The sequence below is a fragment of the Microcaecilia unicolor genome, chromosome 5 (genome assembly GCF_901765095.1).
Source record: "Microcaecilia unicolor chromosome 5, aMicUni1.1, whole genome shotgun sequence".
In the NCBI taxonomy this organism is placed as follows: domain Eukaryota; kingdom Metazoa; phylum Chordata; class Amphibia; order Gymnophiona; family Siphonopidae; genus Microcaecilia; species Microcaecilia unicolor.
In genome coordinates this window covers 8,707,805-8,727,822 of record NC_044035.1, presented here as the reverse complement: position 1 = coordinate 8,727,822, position 20,018 = coordinate 8,707,805, and the positions used below count along the sequence as shown (strand labels likewise).

At 46.3% G+C, this 20,018-nt stretch overlaps 1 protein-coding gene across 1 annotated transcript; it reads left to right on the top strand.

Annotated features, from left to right (window-relative positions):
- The first annotated feature begins 3,097 nt into the window (after positions 1-3,097).
- Positions 3,098-17,641, top strand: KCNK18 (potassium two pore domain channel subfamily K member 18). Its single transcript, XM_030204706.1, has 3 exons — positions 3,098-3,314; positions 12,602-12,748; positions 16,797-17,641. Exons 1-3 carry the CDS (start codon positions 3,098-3,100, stop codon positions 17,639-17,641), a joined length of 1,209 nt encoding a protein of 402 aa, XP_030060566.1.
- The last annotated feature ends 2,377 nt before the right edge of the window (positions 17,642-20,018 follow it).

The following is a 20,018-nucleotide window of genomic DNA, read 5'->3' as shown; positions in this document are numbered from 1 at the left end:
AGGTATCTGAAGATCCAAAAATAATTTAGAAACGGTGACATTTAAAACAAGAATTGCTTTTTACTTCTTGAACTGCTGGGAGAATGTTGTGTATTGATTGAGGGTCTCTGCACATTGATTTAATTTTATTTTATTTATTTGTTGCATTTGTATCCCACATTTTTTGATTACTGTCTTAAGTGGATTAACGTATAAAGGACGGCACTTATGATCTGTTTTGTCAACTCTTGAGATTAATTAAACTTTGGAATTCGTTGCCAGAGAATGTGGTAAAGGCGGTTAGCTTAGCGGGGTTTTAAAAAGGGCTGGACCGCTTCCTAAAGGAAAAGTCCATAGACCATTATTAAATTGACTTGGGGAAAATCCACTGCTTATTTCTGGGATAAGCAGCACAAAATGTATTGAACATTTTCAGGATCTTGCCAGGTATTTGTCTGTTCCAGTGTGGCAATACTTAAGTACTTATGTCCACGCAATAAATATAATCTGCCAGGTGAAAAAATCAAGCCATTGGGATGTAGGGGGGGGGGGGGGGCAGCATTTTTAGTAGACAAGTCTTGGATGTTTTCTTTTGGGGGGGGGGGGGGGGGGTTAAATGGAACAAAACGCCCAAAGAACAAAACCTTGTTAGAAACAGTATTTTTGAAAACAAAGAGAGACGTTTTTCTTTTTGGAAAATGACCTTCTTTCTTATTCAGATTTTGGACGTGTTTTTCAAAACGTCTAAAGTCAGACTTAGACGTGATATCGAAAAATGCCCCTCTATATAAACTAACTAGACATTATATTACTCGTAACTGAAAAATGTAAGATATTAGTTATTCATTACATGCAGTATTACTGATCGGCAACAGCCAAAAATGTAATCAAAAAAGAAACTGAAGTACAATTTTCAGTTTGATATGGCAGTTTCCTCTGTTTTTTGGGGACTTCAGCTCAATTGGATTCAGGGCTTAGATCCTGGTGCTGTGAGCTTTCATTCTCACTTACCTAGGAATTTTTTCACCCATCACAAACATACTCCGCCCGATATTTAAAAAACATTTAACCATCAAGGAGCCATCCCAGGCTGGTTAAATGTTACTTAACTGGCTATCCAGCAAAATTCAGCGGGAGATAGCCACGATATAACAGGTTTTCCACTAATACTCAGTGCAACACTAGCTAAGATTGGCAGGCCAAATTAGACTGTCAAAATAGCAGGCCTATCCTTGGTCAGTTTCAACTTAACCGTCCAACGCTGAATATTGACTTGGCCGTGGGAGGAGCCAGCATTTGTAGTGCACTGGTCCCCCTGACATGCCAGGACACCAACCAGGCACCCTAGGGGGCACTGCAGTGGACTTCACAAATTTCTCCCAGGTGCATGGCTCCCTTACCTTGGGTGCTGAGCCCCCCAACCCCCCCCAGGTCCGCCAGCCTGAAGTACACTGCACCCACTACAACTGCTCCAGGGACCTATATACTGCTGCAATGGACCTGAGTATGGCATTTGAGGCTGGCATAGAGGCTGGCAAAAAAGTATTTGTAACCTGTTTTTTTTTATGGTAGGAGGGGGTTAGTGACCACTGGGAAAGTAAGGGGAGGTCATCCCCGATTCCCTCCGGTGGTCATCTGCTCAGTTCGGGCATCTTTTCACGGCTTGGTCATGAAAAAAAATGGACCAAGTAAAGTCGGCCAAGTGCTCGTCAGGGACGCCCTTCTTTTTTCCATTATCAGCCGAGGACGCCCATCTCCTAATCACGCCCCAGTCCCGCCTTCACTACCCTGCTGACATGCCCCCATGAACTTTGGTTGTCCCCATGACGGAAAGCAGGCGAGGGTGTCAAAAAATCGGCTTTCGATTATGCCGATTTGGCCGCCCTTGAGAGAAGGACGCCCATCTCCCGATTTGTGTCGGAAGATGGACGCCCTTCTCCTTTGAAAATGAGCTGGTTAGGCACCTACAGGTCTTTATGAAATACTAGTGAAAATCCAGAAGCAAAAAAACATGCGTTGAAGGTGTAGACAGATTCAGCTTAATTGCTGGAGAACAAGGCCAGTGCCAGGCAGTCTGTGCCCTTAAAATGGCAAGAACAAATCAAGTATCACATCATACCTCACGCAATGAGTTTTATCATGTTGAGCAGACTGGATGGACTGTACAGGTCTTTATCTGCCGTCACCTACTATGTTACTGTCGTTGCACAAAAGTAATATATCACCGATCCATCTGGTCAAAAGCACTGGTGAAGCCTGTAGCAGTGAGCTAAACAGATTCCTGGCTATTTGAGCCTTGGTGCTTCATTTTGGGTCCAGAGGTGTTTTTAGATTTTGGCCTGTTCCACGGCTCTTTGCTTAGCACTTTACCAATTACAGCTCACCGAGGGCCATAGCCAGAGCAAATGCTTCACTTAGGAGGGTATCGGGTGATGGGAAAGTTGTGAATTGTGCAGTTATTAGTCATCTGGGAGACCAAATACTTTGCAGTGGAAAGAAAAATAATGTAATGTACACACTCACAGCTTGCCATAGCTAATGGGTTTCTCGAAGGAAGTTCTTTCTGCTGTCCTGGGGGAATGACCATTAGAAGTTGCTGATGGCTTATAGCACTCCTGATTGCTTGGGATGCCCCAGTGCCTACAGAAAAGTAATGTCCTAGACCTCTCCTGCCCATTACTAGCAACAGGAAGGGGAAGCAGAGGGCTGGATGCACATGATTTTAAAAGCCGGCCGCCTGGGCTTGGTTCAGCTTTTCTCATTACCACTCTGGTGGACTACGGGCTGGGAAAAGGTAGACGATAGCCAGCCAGGTCCTTTCTTTTCACTGAGACCCAGTGGAGAAGTCTTCTCTGCCGTCCGTTCTGCAGGGTCTGTTGGGACTTTGTCAAGTCTCACCCCTGAGATATCTCCTCTCCCCATTTTCTGTTCTGCAGTGACCTGCTCCCTGCCCTGCCAGGACTCCTCTGTCTGATGGTCCCGCGGCTGCTCTCTGCAGTTCTAGCTCTTCTCGCTGATCCCGTGGTGCGACATCTCGTCAGCCGATGTGCGGTCCTGCTGCCCCTTCTCACCGCCAAGTAAGTGGCCTGAATGTCCTGACCAGACGCTCAGAACGATAATGAAGCAGGGTCCACAGCAGCAGAAATGGACCTGCCTGTATCTGTTCTGGGTCGCCTTCCCTCACGTCTGCCTGATCCTCTCTTTAGTGCTGTATAGCATTTTGGGGGCGCTGATGTTTCACAAGCTCGAGGGCGCCCGGCGTGAGAGGAATAAGGAGCTGGACATGTTTCTGGAAAAAGTATGGAACAGCTCTCAGAACCTCTGCAACTCCACAGGTATGTGAGAATCTCTAAAGCCAGCAGCACGCGAGAAATGGATGTGAGGTAGTAGGATCCGCTTTAATGCATGCTTCTTCTCCTGGTTTCCCTTTCTGCCTCGCTACCTTTCTCAAGCTGTGCATGTCTCCCTTATTTTGACTCACTCGATAGTGCATTCAGGCCCAGGGTTGCTAAGTATTTCCAGATCCACCTGAAAGGGTTGATCCAGTCCAGGTTTTACCCCAGTGCATGCAGAGACTTGTAGTTTTGCTTTCCAAACTGGATTCCCTAAGGCTACAAGTTCCTAACTGGGCCCTGCTTGTGCATTTTGGTTTTGGTTTCCTTATAAACTCAGTATGGCTTCCTCATTCCCCTTGCCTGCCCCTCCCTTGTTCCAGCAGTATGGGGGTTCTCCTTCCCACTGCTGGAAGACATTTGGTATACTGGGTCTGCTGGGATTCGGACCTGAGCTGCACAAATGAATTGTGTGTTGTCCTCATGTCTCCCAAGGAGGAACGACTTTTATTTCCACCTCTAATTTCGATGTCTGCTTTTGCTCTTATTCAGCAAACTACGTTCTGTTCTGACCTAGAATATGTCATTTTTTGGTGGCGGGCGGAGTGGGGGGGATACCACCTGTAATACCTTCATAGTTATTGCCAAGGTTGCTCTTCAGTGGTCCGTGCTGGGTGTCAGTGTGATGTCTGCATGGGGTTTCTGACTGCTCCTTGGCTGCATTTAGTTTTTATATATCTGTGTGACACCTACATGCTGCTCTGATAAATAACGATGCACCTGTCATCTATTTGTAATTTCTTCTTGCTTTACATCTATCAATTATACATTGAATGAGGCTGTGATAGAGATGCACACTTCAGCTGTCTGTGCTGTATTCATGCTTTATCTGTATCAGTGTGATATCAGCATAAGGCTCTAAAAAAATCTGCTGTTCAGCTATCCATGTTGTGTTCATGTTTTACACCTATAAGTGTAATGCATTGGACCCTGCTGAAAGTATTCTTTTCAGCTGTCCGTGCTGTATTCATGCTTTGAGTATCAGTGTGATGAGAGCATAAGGCTCGGAGGAAAATCTGCTGTTCAACTGTCTGTGCTGTATTCAAGCTTTATGTATATCAGCATGAGATTTACATGGGGCTCAGAGGAAGTTCTGCTCTCAGCTGTCCGTGCTGTATATTAGTGTGATGCCTGCACGAATCTCTGATAAAAATCAGTGTAGCAATCTACCTGATTGCTTTTACAGTTATCACGGTGGGACCAGCTTCCAAGTTAGCTTCAGAACTTAGTACAAGAACAATACTGGGCAGACTTCTACGGTCTGTGCCCTGAGAAAGGCAAGGACAAATCAAACTCAGGTATAAAGTATCACATACCATGTAAAATGAGTTTATCTTGTTGGGCAGACTGGATGGACCGTTCAGGTCTTTATCTGCCGTCATTTACTATGAAAGAGCTTTCAAAAGCTTTAAAAGCAAAAACCTCCTTAGCAATAAAAGATTAATCAGAAGAAAAGGGAAAATGAATGATTTTGTGTCCTTGATAACTGAATAATTTAACGTATCATTTTTGTAAATATTAATTCCACTTATAATTCAGTAATGCTACTGATAGATTTTCTTTATGGGTGGCTATGTAGTAATTTAACAGTCTGCATTACTGTACACTTTTACCCCTCCTTGACAACGGCAGCACATCTTTTCTGTGCCCCAGCAGGGTTTAGCGGTACGCTGCTGAGCCAAATCGCTTTCGGTCTTTGGATTCCAGGAGCAAAAAAGCCGGCCCAAGTTTTCATCGCACAGCTGAGCTGACGTAGATCTTCAGCTGAGCCTGGCCTAGCGGCACCAGACTTATTCCTCTTACATAACTACATAAGTATTGCCACACTGGGACAGATCAAAGGTCCATCAAGCCCAGCATCCTGTTTCCAACAGTGGCCAATCCAGGTCACAAATACCTGGCAAGATCCCAAAAAAGTACAATACATTTTATGCTGCTTATGCCAGAAATAAGCAGTGGATTTTCCCCAAGTCAAATTAATAATGGCTTATGGACTTTTCCTTTAGGAAGCCGGCCAGCCCTTTTTTAAACCCCGCTAAGCTAATTGCCTTTACAATATTCTCTGGCAACGAATTCCAGAGTTTAATTACACTTTGAGTGAAGAAAATGTTTCTCCAATTCATATTAAATGTATTACTTAGATCCTTCATTGAGGTCTAGCGTCATCAGATACATTTAGGACTAAATTCTTTAAGTGGCATTGAAAAAAAAAATATCTGTTAGCCCTGTTTATAGAACAGTGCTTAGCGCTGGGAACTGCCACTACATTTAGACATGACCATTTACACCAACGAAACCCGAGTATAAATCCCCTTGCTTAAATTAGGCACAGATCCCCTTTATTCTATAACAAAGCGCATAAATTAAAGGAACGCCCTGATCTGCCCATAGCAACACCCACTGTGGACCCATGCATAAAATTTATGTTTGTAAATTTTAATTAAAACCAATTAGCACCAATAATTGCTCATTAATTGCATTTTCTCTCCTTCCTCCTCCTCCCACCCATCCTTGTAGCCTGACATTTCCCTGTCCCTTCCCCTTCACCCACCAGCATCTTCCTGTCCCATTTCTCTTCCCTCCTGCTGCCTTCCCTCTTCTAGCATCTCTCCTTCTCCCCCCCCCCCCCAGTGATCCAGCATTTCTCCCGCATTCCTAATGTCCTCTCCCAAATGATCCAGCATCTCTCCCTCGCTTTCTTCTACCCCCAGATCCAACATATCTCCCTCTTTCTTCTCTCCTGTTCGGCATCTCTCCCTCCCCTCCATCCCATTTTCCATCATCTTTCTCCCTCCCCTCTGTCCCCAGACCTGTCATCTCTGCTTCCAGTCTCCCCCTCTCCCCCTGTCTGGTACTCATCCCTCTCTCTCAATCTCCCCCTCCACCCCGTCTATCTTATTTTTCTTCACAGGGGTTGCATGTAGCAGCAACAATTCTGATACACTGCCTGCTCTTGGCTCTGGAGCTTTCCCTCTGCCATGTTCTACCCTAGCAAAACCGGAAATTGCTTCAGAGGGGGGCTGGATGTGGCAAAGGGAAAGCTCCAGGGCCAGCCGCAGCCAATATATTAGAATCACTGCCCCTGACCTCTGTGAAGAAAAAAATATGTTTTAAGGTAGACCTGTCAAGGGGGAGGAGAGGGGAAGAGATGCCAGATCATCCAGCTTCCTCTCATGTCTAAAAATAACATGCATAAGAATTCAAAAAAAGGGAGGAAAACGCCTCAAAAAGCTCAAAATCTAAACAGATGCTGACGAAGACTTAGAACATTTGCTATGATTACACCCCGCCGTCTAGGACCCTGAAGCAGTGAATTAAACAGCAGCTAAGCAAAACGCTGGTCATCGTTGGCCCGGGGGCGAGTGGACTGCCTGGCTCTGATCCTGCACATCATATAAGCCCTTTTAAGATAAGTGTATTTTTTTTTTGCTTGTGCATTACCAAAGTTCAATAATTAATTAGTAACATATGGACAATAAATAGCCAGGGAACAATGTATAAAAAGGTTTTTTTTGTTTGAGAAGGTTTTTGGCAATGATGAACTTATAAGATATCGTTTGGATCCTTTTGGCTCTTTAAATCTGTTTAGACTATGAGCTTTTTGAGGCTTTTCCTTCCTTTTTTTGAATTATTCTGCATAAGTTATTTTTCATTGAGTGGATTGTTGAGTGAGGTTATTTTACATTGACTTCCGATATCCAGACTAGTTTTGGAGTCACTAGAACGGGTTTAGGAAGCTCTGGGTTAACAGCTGTGTCCACCGGAACAGCAAGTGACAACGCTATAAATAGAATAATTTGCTCCTGCAAACGTTCCAATGTGTCTCACTGCGTTCGTAACCATCTCCTCACCAGGGGCGTATCTGAACTTCAACGGTAGGGGGGGCCAGAGCCGAGGTAAGGGGGCACATTTTAGCCCCCCCGGCGCCGCTGACCCCCCCCCCCCACTGAAGACAACGCCACCACCACCACCTCCAACTACTTGCGTGCAGGACGTCAGAATCCAAACCCAAACGAAGGAAGGAAGGAGACTTCGGCTGGCGGGGGTTGGGGTTCCCCGCCAGCAAAGGGAGGTGAGGCGCAATGGCGGAGTGATGGCGGGAGGAGGGGGGGTTGAGAGGGTCATCGGTAGGGGGATCCCGGGGGCAAATCTACGGGGGCCAGGCCCCTGTGGCCTCATAGCAGATACACCCCTGATGTCACTCTCCCACAGTAGAAGCCTGCTTGCCTGACGTCAGGAGATGTTACTATTCGAAGCAGGGAGGCGGAAAGCCCCTTCCTCCCTCTCAGTTCCAGGGTCGTCATCCCTCCCTTCCTTCCATTTCCAGGCCCCCTCGCTCCGAATTTTAAGATCCTGACTTACCTTGCGCAGTAAAAAGCGTGCAGGCTCGGCACTTACTTCAGTTTTCCCTTCTCTGTCTCTCAGCTCTGGTCCCGCCCTTGTGGAAACAGGAAATGAGGGCGGGACCAGAGCTGAGAGACAGAGAAGGGAAAACTGAAGTAAGTGCAGAGCCTGCACGCATTTTACCACTGCTGCCGGCCACTGTAACCCCGACAAGGTAAGTCAGGATGATTTTTAAAATTCAGAGGGAGGGGGCCTGGAACTGGAAGGGAGGGACCCTGGAACTGGGAGGGAGGGGACCCTGGAACTGGGAGGGAGGGGGGCCTGGAACTCTGAGGGAGGTGGAGGGGGGACGGGGAGGGGGGAATGCATCACCTGTAAAAAAAAAAAATCAGCACCCCCAATCAGGGGGAAGGAGGGAGGACGGAGGGGAAGGGAGGAGGAGGAGGGGGTGAGGGGGGAGGAGGAGGAGGAGGGGGTGAGAGGGAGGAGGAGGGGTGAGGGGGGGAGGAGGAGGGGGAGAGGGAGAGGGGGAGGGGGCCCTGGAACCTAGCTAGCGCCCATTTCCTTTCTGTTGGAAACGGGCGTTTTTTTTACTAGTAAATATATAAAGAGGTTTAACTGGACAGGAGAAGATCCTGCTTGGTTAAACCCTGCTGAGCTGAATGGCTACACATATTTAGTGACGCTTAACTAGGCAGCATTACTGAACATTGTTGCTAGGTTACGGGAGATCCGAGAGCGGAGTCTGGGTACAGTCCCAAATTAACCAGTTTAACAGTGATATTTGGTCTGCTATCTGCCTAAGTGAGCATATAAAGGGGCCTTTTACAGAAGTGGGCTTGCAGTATGGACATTTGGGGAGCCCGGTGGTAGTTCCTGCCCCCACCACGTACTATTTCCCGCATGGCAGAATTGTTGTTTTCTAAACGGCAGGGGTGCACTGCCCGATTACCGCCAGAGCCCTTGCCGTCTCCTGAGAAGGGCTGTCCCATTAAATGGTCGCACGCCGATGTCTTTGATTCCCTCCCTTTCAGGAAAAAAAGCCTTTTACTGGTGGTGGTAAAAGGTGGTCTTGGCGCGTAGCAAACCCGTGCACTGACGCCACCGCAGGGACATTTTACCACTGCTTGGTAAAAGGAACCCAAAGGACAACAGAAAGGCTCTTCCCTTACTGCACCAAGTTAACCAGGTACCGTTCTTGATATCAGCTAACTTCCGGGTCAGGGCACGTATCCAGATATTCAATGCTGGCATCTCTGTCTGGGGTTTGTTGAACCCGTGGCTGTGAGTGGCTTACAATGGGCTGAACATTCATATTAATTTTAGTATTTATATACTGCTTAGACCTAAGCTATTTACAATTTCATTTTACTGGTACTGGGTCTGTCCCTAGTGGGCTCACAGTCTAAGTAGTACATTGTACTACTGTTGTACCTGGGGCAACAGAGGGTTAAGTGACTTGCCCAGGGTCACAAGGAGCTGCAGAAGGAACTGAACCCGGTTCCCCAGGATCTCTGCCCACTGCACTAATCATTAGGCCACTCCTCCACTCCCCTGGACTGGTAGTCCCAGTAGCTCTGGGCGTGGCATTCCTTTTCCTCGATACCGGTACCTCTGAGCCAGGGAGATAACCCAGCTGGCCACAGGTATTACTACCCTACCATATTTCCAAGCGATGCCCCCAGCAGAGCCTGACAGGTGAAATATGTCTGTTATTGAGATGGATATGGGGGAAGCCACTGCTTGCCGTGGGACTGGTAGCATGGATTGTTTCTACTATTTGGGTTTCTGCCAGGTACTTGTGACCTGAACTGTCCACTGTTGGAAGCAGGATACTGGGCTAGATGGACCATAGGTCTGACCCAGTATGGCTATTATGTTTTTAGGTTCCTTTACCTCAGCTACTTGCAGAAAATCTCCTCCTTGGATCTGTCAACCTTCTCCACATTCCTTCTCCTTAGCTTAGCCTAACCTAAGCTCTTCCTGTTCTGTATGGCCAAGGGGGCCATCAGTTCCAACTACTGCTCCTGAGATATTCCTCCCCCCCCCCCCCCCCCCCCCCCCCCCGACTCAGGCAGCTCTGTTGCCACTAGGGCAACATTTATGCCTATTGTGGCTTCTAAGTTGTAACATTTAAGAGGCCACCATCAATTAAGTAGGAAGTAAATCATAGGTTTCATAGATAACAAATGAAAAAATAATAAATAAAACCAACAATAGTCAATAATAAATTAATTCATACAATTATTTCATATTATAGTTTTCATAATTTACAAATGTGTTGCATTTTTTTAAGTGACTTATGAGGCCCCTTGTAATGTGAGGCCTGAAGCTGTACCTTGCCTAGTTTAAACCTAAATCTGGCCCTGATGGAGTGTTGTCCACTCTCTAGTACAGAAACTATCCCCCCCACACACACACACACACCACCACCACCCCAAAGTCTCTAGAGATAGGGCCTTCAGGATTTCCCTTTAAAATGCAGGAGGAGGAACCTTCTAGCCATTGATCGACAGGCAGAACCAAGCTCCATTACATCAAGCTTCGAATTGGTCACTTTAGGATCAGGGGCTCCAGAACCTTTCTCTCTATAATGATGGAAGGGACATTATGTTGTCCTGTATCAATTAATAGAAATTGTTTCATACCAAAGAACTTTCTCTAGCATATTATGTTTTGCCATATATGCCAATATTCTTCTATCTTGACCAATTTGAAGCTTGATGTAATGGAGCTTGGGTGACTTTATAGAAAACCAAAATATCAAGAATCAGCCCCAAATTATGCACTTGGGGTGTTACCGTGGTCTGATGCTTCCTTGACTGGACAATGTTCAGGCACCCCAAGAGTTGCATCATGGTCCTCTTTAAGTTGATGTCGCCTTCGGCACCTAACCACCATACTTCTATTCAGGAAATCTAGACTGCTCCAACTTGACATTTTGCCCATTAGATTGTAAGCTCTTTTGAGCAGGGACTGTCCTTTTTTGTTAAACTGTACAGCGCTGCTTAACCCTAGTAGCGCTCTAGAAATGTTAAGTAGTAGTAGTAGTAGTTGCATCATGGTCCTCTTTAAGTTGATGGCCAGTCAATTTACATTCATCTATTCTTCGATAGATGTTAGACATTTGGCCATTTGCTTAACAGTGTTATCAACTAGACATGATAGGAACAGAAAACTGTATGTTGGCAAAAATTCTATAATACACCTCAAATTTTGCCAATAATTTACAGATCAGTGCTAGGTTACAAATTATACAAAGCATCTGAAAGTGCAGAACCTTGTACAACCATCGTGTTCTTTACTGTGGTTTTCGGATGAATCACTGTTGTTCTGTTTCCATTCTTCGTTTCAAAGATGCCATTACTGAGCATTGGGTTTGTGCTTGTCTGATTCAATGTGCTGGTTTAGACTTCCCTTTCCATGGCTGCTGACTTTGATATCACAGCAGAACAGGGTACCGAATGCACAATATTTGCGCCTTTTGAGTTGAAAGACATCTTTTGCTTTAACATATTGATTCCGGGGTGGTGTCAGGGTCTGTGAAGTTCATTCTGCAAACCATGCATTATTAGCATAGAGCAGCAGGGAAGCGACAGGTCCTGACGGCCACATAAACCCAAAGGATGGTTAAGAATTTACAGTCATAACCAAGTTCTGCTTTTCCCCATGGATTTATTTATTTTTGTGTTTTAGACTTTATAATTTTTATAAGCTGTTTGATTTGCTTTGTGGTTACACTTTTGAAGAACCCTGAGCTTCTGCCTTCCAGACAAGCATGACAAACAAACTTGTTAGCATGCATGGGTATGACATTACTTGAAGGATAAATATATCAACCAATGAAACTGTGGGTAGAAAGGTTGGATGAAAGAGAAACAGAAAACATCCAGGCACAGAGGACAGGGGTCTCTATAGAAGAGGAGGAATTGGCTACCCTTGTTACAGTAAGGACAGTCGCTGTATGAAATTTACACACCCATGCACACTCATCACGCAGTAGAGACACTTAATTCTGAACGGACACATTCTGGTTGAGTTCTGGAGAGGACCATGGTCAGTACATTTCAATCAGAGGCCTGTCACTGCGTGGAAGACAACAGAAATAAAAGTGGCATGGAACGTAGGTAGAAGTGAATAAGGTCCTTGGCACCTCAGCTTCGATCTTACCCCCTTTTGCCCCCATAATAAATAGCAGAGAATGGGGCTGGGGCAAGTTCTTATTGAGATAGAAGCCAAGAAGCAGGAGAAGACAAGGCCGCCAAGGGGGGGGGGGGGAATTCCCTGGGCCCGGTCTGCAAGGGGGTCCTGGTTCCAGGCTCTCTCTCTCTCTCTTGCTCCTGAGGGGACCTGGGTGATCTCGTCCTGACAGGAGCAGGAGAGAGCAGTGCTGGGTCCCCTTCCAGCACTGCTATTCACTCCGCCTCTACTGCCGTGCCAAGTGGTTGCTTTTCCCCTCAGGTGCATTCTCAGTTTTGAACCCGAGCATGTGCGACGAGAGAAAAAAGCAGCCGCAGGGGCAGGGCAGGCATGGAGTGAAGAGCAGCGCTGGATTCTTCCGCTTGTGGGGCCTCAGCATCACCGCCGGCCCCAAGGTATTTGAGTTGTGGCAGCGATCCTGGGGAGGCAGCAGCGACGATCCTGGGGGGGGGGGGGTGCGGCAGCAACCCTGCCCCGGGCCCGGCTCAGTCTCTCAGCAGCCTGGGAGAAGACAGCCTGGCCCTCCATCAGATATGGAGACAAATTATTTTCTAGATGTGAAATCTCTGTTGGTTACAATATGGAGGACAGACTGGCTCCTCAGCGCTGCCCAGAGGTCAGCTTCTTCTCTGCCAAAATCTGCTCCAGTGATCCTTCTTAACTTTGCCTTCATTTGAACACGACAGGTAACTTGTCCAGTTCTGAAGAGTTCGTGAACACAGCCAGGACACTTTTCTTGGCTGAGGTGAAAAGCGAATGGCTTCAGACCCCACAAACCCAGTGGAACTTCATGGGATCTCTGTTCTTCTGCTGCACCGTGTTCACCACCGTAGGTAAGAAAGAAGCATCTCATACACACAGCAGCAAAGGAAATAATGAGTTATTGTGCAAAAATGTGTACAGATTGGGTTTATGTTGAATCTCCCTTGGTTCAGTCCTTCAGGAATTAGAATCCAATCTGTTAGCATCAGGTTGTGTACAAAGTTGGATTGTGGGGGGATCACACCGTGAAATTTATTTGTAACACTTATACCCCGCGCTTTCCCACTTATTAGCAGGTTCAGTGCGGCTTAAATAATATAACAGGCATACAAGATAACATAGAATGGATAACAGCTGTAATATATATGTGGGTAAGTAAGATGGGTAAGGGAAGAGGGTGATAGAGGTAGGGAATGGGAGGGGGAGTATATTGGGACAGTGTGTTGTTAATTAAGGAAGAATGTATAATGAGGGTTGGACGGGGCATAAATTCAGAAAGGATTAAGTAGGGAAGCATATTTCAAGTTCTGCTTTATAGTCTGATCCGGGTAGCGCAGATGGACTCCTAATTTAAGTCAAGTCGTTTGTATAGGCTTGCTTGAAGAGGTAAGTTTTTAGCAGCTTCCGGAAGGGTAAGTGGTCATTAACTATACGAATAGATCTTGGTAAGGCATTCCCAGTGGCGTTCCTAGGGGGGCTGACACCCGGGGCGGATCGCCGATGCGCCCCACCCCCCAGGTGCAGCACAACCCCCCCCCCGGGTGCACGCCGCTGGGGGGGGGGTGCGCCACACGCCTGTCCGCACCCAGGGTGGACTGCACCCACCCCCCCCCTCTTGGTATGCCACTGGGCATTCCAGAGTTGGCTGCCTATGAAGGAGAAGTTGTAAATTAGAGGACCCAGGAGAGTTTTGTCAGGTAGAAGAGAGATGAGATGAGTAAGGTTAGTGAGAGCGGTGGGATCTAAGCCAGGACAGCCCCTGAGATTTGAGAGTTTTAATCCCCCGTGACTCAGTTCTAGTCCCAGCTCTGCCCTCAACTCTGTATGTACTACTACTACTACTACTTAACATTTCTAGCGCGCTACTAGGGTTACGCAGCGCTGTACTTGGGGAAGTTGGTCATCTGAAGCATAAATAGCTCACGCACACCCAGAATCTATATATGGCGCCTTGAGTTAGGCGTGCATGTAACTGAATTTGATAACGAACCAATCAGCGCTGGTAATTGGATGCTAACAAGCAATTATCAGCACTAATTGGCAATAATTAGAACTCACGCGCACTAGCTAAGCGTATTCTATAATTCTACTGCGCAGATCCTAAAAGAGGGTGTGGCTATGGAAGGAGATGGGCAGTAGGACATTGCCTCCTACCCCATGCCTGATACAAACTCAAGGATCTGATTGTGTTACGATTTAAACTGATTCTTATCACTTTTAGTACTAATGAACACTTGAGCCGGAATTTGACTTACCTGAGTTTTCTCCCACCTTGTGCCTATGTGAAAAATTCTAATTAATTAGATCCCAAATGACTTTAGAGCCAGCGCTTAGCAGAACTAGTCACCCGTCTCTTTCTTTCTGTTTAGTTGGAGTGCGGGGCTCTAAACATTGGTAGACTCTCTTTGGTCACACTGCTTTCTTTCTCCCCTTCCCGTGCACTTCACTCCATGGATAAATCCTTCTCCACTACTGCCAACTCCAGACTTCGCGCCTTCTGTCTCGCTGCACCCTACGCCTGGAATAAACTTCCTGAGCCCCCACGTCTTGCCCCATCCTTGACCACCTTTAAATCTAGACTGAAAGCCCACCTCTTTAACATTGCTTTTGACTCGTAACCACTTGTAACCACTCGCCTCCACCTACCCTCCTCTCCTCCTTCCTGTACACATTAATTGATTTGATTTGCTTACTTTATTTTTTGTCTATTAGATTGTAAGCTCTTTGAGCAGGGACTGTCTTTCTTCTATGTTTGTGCAGTGCTGTGTACGCCTTGCAGCGCTATAGAAATGCTAAATAGTAGTAGTAGTAGACTCCTGTGTGGTCCTTTTGAGGGAGAAGTTGGGAAAGAACCAGCCAAATGCCTTATATAGATCAAAACACCCAAGCCCCCCCCCCCCCCACACACACACGCAACTAGGCAAATCTCCCTTTTATGAGACTCCAAGCATTCTCATGTGCCCTGCAAATACACAGCTATGGCATATATTTATTTATTTATTAGGATTTATTTACCACTTTTTTGAAGGAATTCACTCAAGGCAGTTTACAGTGAGAATAAATCAAACATGAGCAATAGACAATTACAATAGTAAAAATATTCAAATAACAATACAAAGTATGGCGTGGAGTGGCATAATCGAATGGGGCGCCCAAGTTTTCCTGAGGGCGTCCTCGCAGGACGTCCCTGCGAAGAGGCGGGGAAAAACCCATATTATCGAAACAAGATGGGCATCCACCTTTCGTTTCGATAATACGGTCGGGGACGCCAAAATCTCAACATTTAGGTCGGCCTTTGAGATGGTCGTCCCCGGTTTTCGGCGATAATGGAAACCGAGGACGCCCATCTCAAAAATGACCAAATGCAACTCATTTGGTCGTGGGAGGAGTCAGCATTCGTAGTGCACTGGTCCCCCTGACATGCCAGGACACCAACCGGGCACCCTAGGGGGCACTGCAGTGGACTAACTGATGCACTAGCTGAACGGAAAAAGCCCTTCCCCTACCGATCCCTTAGCGATTTGGAAAGGAACGGGCATGCATGAAGGAAATCGCATGCAAATGAGCTGCTCACTGTTAGCTCATTTGCACACGATTTCCTTCCTAAGGAGGGGAAGCCAGTGCAGAGCAGCCACACATTATGCGTGGCTGCTCTGTGCATGCCAAAGACGGCTTCATACATGAAGACAAGCTGCGTGTATAATAGCCGTCTACAACCTTAGAAAAATACAAGTCCAGGTGAAGACATCCAAGTGCTCGTCAGGGACGTCTTTTTTTTTTTTTTTTAGAGTATGGGTGAAGGATGTCCTTCGCTATGCCTCTGTCCCTGCGATGGCAGTTTTGGAGATCCAAAATGTGGATGTTTCTGTGAGAAGGATGTCCATGCCTTTGCTATGCCTCCAACACGCCCCCCAGGAACTTTGGTCATCCTCACGATGGGAAGCAGTTGGGGACGCCCAAAATCGGCTTTCGATTATGCCGGTTTCGGCGACCCTGAGAGAAAGATGCCCATCTCCCGATTTGTGTTGAAAGATGGGCGCCCTTCTCTTTCAAAAATAAGCCTGCTAGTATACCACTTACAATGTCAACATAATACGTAATAGAACAGTTTAATTGACAGTGTAGGGTATAAGCAAAGATGGAACGTGTAGATAGGTAACAGAGTAAGAGGAGTTAGAAAATAAGGTGACTAATTTAAAGAAAGGTGCACTTGAGGTCAGAGAGATAGTTAAATATTATCTCAGCTAGGGTAGGAGCGGATAAACATGTCCTGTTGCAATATGTGCAGCCCGAGTCACTCTTTGTGTGTGTGAGTGAGACTAATAAGTTATTTACTTCTTCCATTAAAGGCTTGGTTGAAGAGCCAAGCTTTCACCTGCTTCCTGAAGTAGAGATAGTCTTGTGTTAAGCGGAGCCTTTCAGGCAGTGCATTCCAGAGCGTCGGGGCTACTCCGGAGATGGCTCGCTTGCAGGTATCACATCACGTAATGTCTTTTGGAGAGGGTGTGGTTAGTGATAGTCCTTGAGAGGACCTTAGTGTCCTTGGAGGGGTGTAGAGGATCATCCTATTCTTCAGGTACTCAGGGCCATTTCCTTTAAGGGCCTTGAAGATCAGACATAGAGTTTTAAATTTAGCCCTGTATTGTACTGGTAGCCTGTGAAGTTTCTGCAAAAATGGTGTGATGTGGTCACGTCGCTTGCAACCTTCTATGAGTCTTGCTGTAGCATTCTGGATCAATTGGAGCTGGTGCAGGCCCTTTGTAGTCAGAACATTCTAGAGTGCATTACAGTAATCCAGTCTTGATGTTATCATGGCATGCACAGCTGGGATAACATGTTGTATCTGTATCTCTGTATTACACTGCAAAGTCCATGAGAACTTCTCTCTTCCTTTTTCAGGATATGGCCACATCTCTCCTGCAACGGATGTTGGGAAATTCGCCTGTATCGTGTACGCAGCAGTGGGCATCCCCTTAATGCTGTTGGTGCTGGCGGATCTGGGAGACATCCTCGCAAGCACCTTAACGTACACGTACAACAGAGCCAGAAAGGCTGGCACCAGGGTCTTCTCCCAACTCTCCTCCACGCTCTCCTGCAGAGACTCTTCCCTCAGGACCAAACCGAAGAATGACGACTCAGCTTCACACGTGCTGACAATTAAGGAGCCGTTGAGCATCTTGGACGTGCTGAAGAGTCAGTCCACTGTGAAGAAGAAATCATTGCAGATGCAGAACACAAAGATCTTCGAAATGATCATTGCCAAAGAGAACCTGAAAAACTACCCGCAGCGCCTGAGCAAATATGAAAGGTCCATATCTTGTCCAGAGTTGAAGGCCCTGACGGGATCCCAACTTGTGTTGTCTAACTTGGACAAAATTGGAGAAGAGCTTGGAAAGTTGAATGTTCCTGTTGTACTCATCGTTTTTATTATGATTGCGTACATACTGTGTGGGGCTTTTATCCTTCCCATTTGGGAAAAGGAATGGAGCTACACTGATGCCTTTTATTTCTGCTTTATTACCTTGACAACTATTGGGTTTGGAGACATCATCCCTCAGCACCCCAATTTCTTTCTGCTCCTGTCACTCTATATCATTATAGGCATGGCGATTATGTGTATGGCTTTTAAACTGGGCCAGAACAGGTTGGTATATTTGTACAAACGCTGCATCTCCTGCATTAGTGGGGGTAAGGTAAAAGCTGAGCAGATTAGCTCAGATTTTCCTGAACTAAAAGACTTTTGATGGTCAAATTCTTTTATTCATGGGGAACTGGTACCATCCTCTGATAAAGCATGTTCAAATGGTGTTCACTTTCTGTCTTGCCTCGGAGACAGAAGTAACCTTCTGGAGATCTCCTGGCCTCAAGTAAATCTTTACTCTCCTTGCTCAAAGCCCACCTAACCACCATACCTCTACTCAGGAAATCTAGACTGCCCCAACTTGACATTTTGTCCTTTAGATTGTAAGCTCCTTTGAGCAGGGACCGTCCTTCTTTGTTAAATTCTACAGCGCTGCGTAACCCTAGTAGCGCTCTAGAAATGTTAAGTAGTAGTAGTAGTATTACATATAGCAGTGATTTAACCAGAGCTGAGATTGTGATGTCATAATGCCTCATTCCACCAATGCCTGAGCCAACCTCATCAGTGATGTCACAATGGCTCGACTGTCCTATACTTGGCCCACTTCCCCCCTTAGTGTGAAGAGTCTCTGGTATCCAGAGCTGAGATTGTGATGTCATAATGCCTCATTCCACCAATGCCTAAGAGCCAACCTCATCAGTGATGTCACAATGGCTTGATTGTCCTATATTTGTCTCACTCTTATCTATTAGATTGTAAGCTCTTTGAGCAGGGACTGTCTCTCTTTGTTAAATTGTACAGCGCTGCGTAACCCTAGTAGCGCTCTAGAAATGTTAAGTAGTAGTAGTAGTACTCCCCGAGGCAGAATTCCAGGCAAGAAAAACTCTGGCTACTAAATAAGTATTAGACATAATAAATGTTTATTCAAATTGTTAAAGAAGCCACTCAGTAATTATTAAAATATTAACAAATAACATCCCAATACAGTATAATATGTAGCAAATTAAAACAGAGTTTTCCCTGGGACCTGTCAATATGTCCACCTGCTAGTGGACACACTGAGGCTCGCCATCCTCAGTTCTTTTTCCTCTTAAATACTTTTTCTTCCTTTCTTCATTATCCTAATTATAATTACCCTTCCTACCTAATGAATATGCATCTTTCCAGAATATTCTATTCCTTTAATGGTAAGATCCCGTTCCAGCACATTCTATCATATTCCAACTTCTATTATTTATTTGACAGTTTAAAACCTGTCATATAAAGCATAAGTTTTCATTTGATATGGGTTGACTTATGTCCTTGGTATGCACAGTCATCATACTAGCCCCCTCCACCCTCTTGCTAAGGCTACAGTTTTACCCTCACCCACTTCTCCTTTTGATTGTTTATCTGGATACTGCACATGTCCTTAGTCACAGGAGCCTCTGAGGAGCATAAGGGCGTCTATCTCCAAGAACGGGTAAGTGAAGGGGCGGGACAAACCGTATTTTCGAAAAAAATGGGCGTCCATCTTTTTTCCGATAATACGGTTTGTGCCATCCAAATGCATCGGATTTGTGCGGATTTGAGCTGGGCGGTATCATTTTTCAGCGATAATAGAAACCAAAGGCGCCCAGCTCAAAAACGACCAAATCCAAGGCATTGGGTCTTGGGAGGGGCCAGGATTCGTAGTGCACTGGTCCCCCTCACATGCCAGGACACCAACCGGGCACCCTAGGGGCACTTGTAACAATTAAAAAAAAAGTTAATTACCTCTGAAGTCCATAGCTCCGTTCCCTTGGGTGCTGAGCCACCCAAATCCCCCCAAAACACACTCCCCACAACTCTACACCATTACCATAGCACTTATGGCTGAAGGGGGGCACCTAGATGTGGGTACAGTGGGTTTTGGGGGCGGTTTGGAGCGCTCCCATTTCCCACCACAAGTGTGACAGGTGGGGGGGGGGGATGGGCATGGGTCCACCTGGCTGAAGTCCACTGCACCCACTAACAACTGCTCCAGGGACCTGCATACTGCTGTGATGGAGCTGGGTATGACATTTGAGGCTGGCATACAGGCTGGGAAAAAAAAGGTTTTAAAGTTGTTTTTTTTTTGGGTGGGAGGGGTTTAGTGACCACTGGGGGAGTCAGGGGTGGTCATCCCCGATTCCCTCCGGTGGTCATCTGGTCATTTAGGGCACTTTTTTGGGACTTGTTTGTGAAAAAAAGGGTCCAAAAAAAGTGACCCAAATTCGCGCTAAAAACGCCTTTCTTTTTTTGATTATCGGCTGAGGACGCCCATCTCTCCTCGACCGATAAACACACCCCAGTCCCGCCTTCACCATGCCTCCGACACGCCCCCGTCAACTTTGGCCGTTTCCGCACAGATTGCAGTTGAAGACGCCCAAAATCGGCTTTCGATTATACCGATTTGGACGCCCACGGGAGAAAGATGCCCATCTCCCGATTTAGGTCGAAATATGGGCATCTTTCTCTTTTGAAAATAAGCTGATCTGGCTCTTAGTTGCTGACCAGCAACTTTTCACAAGTTAGCATAG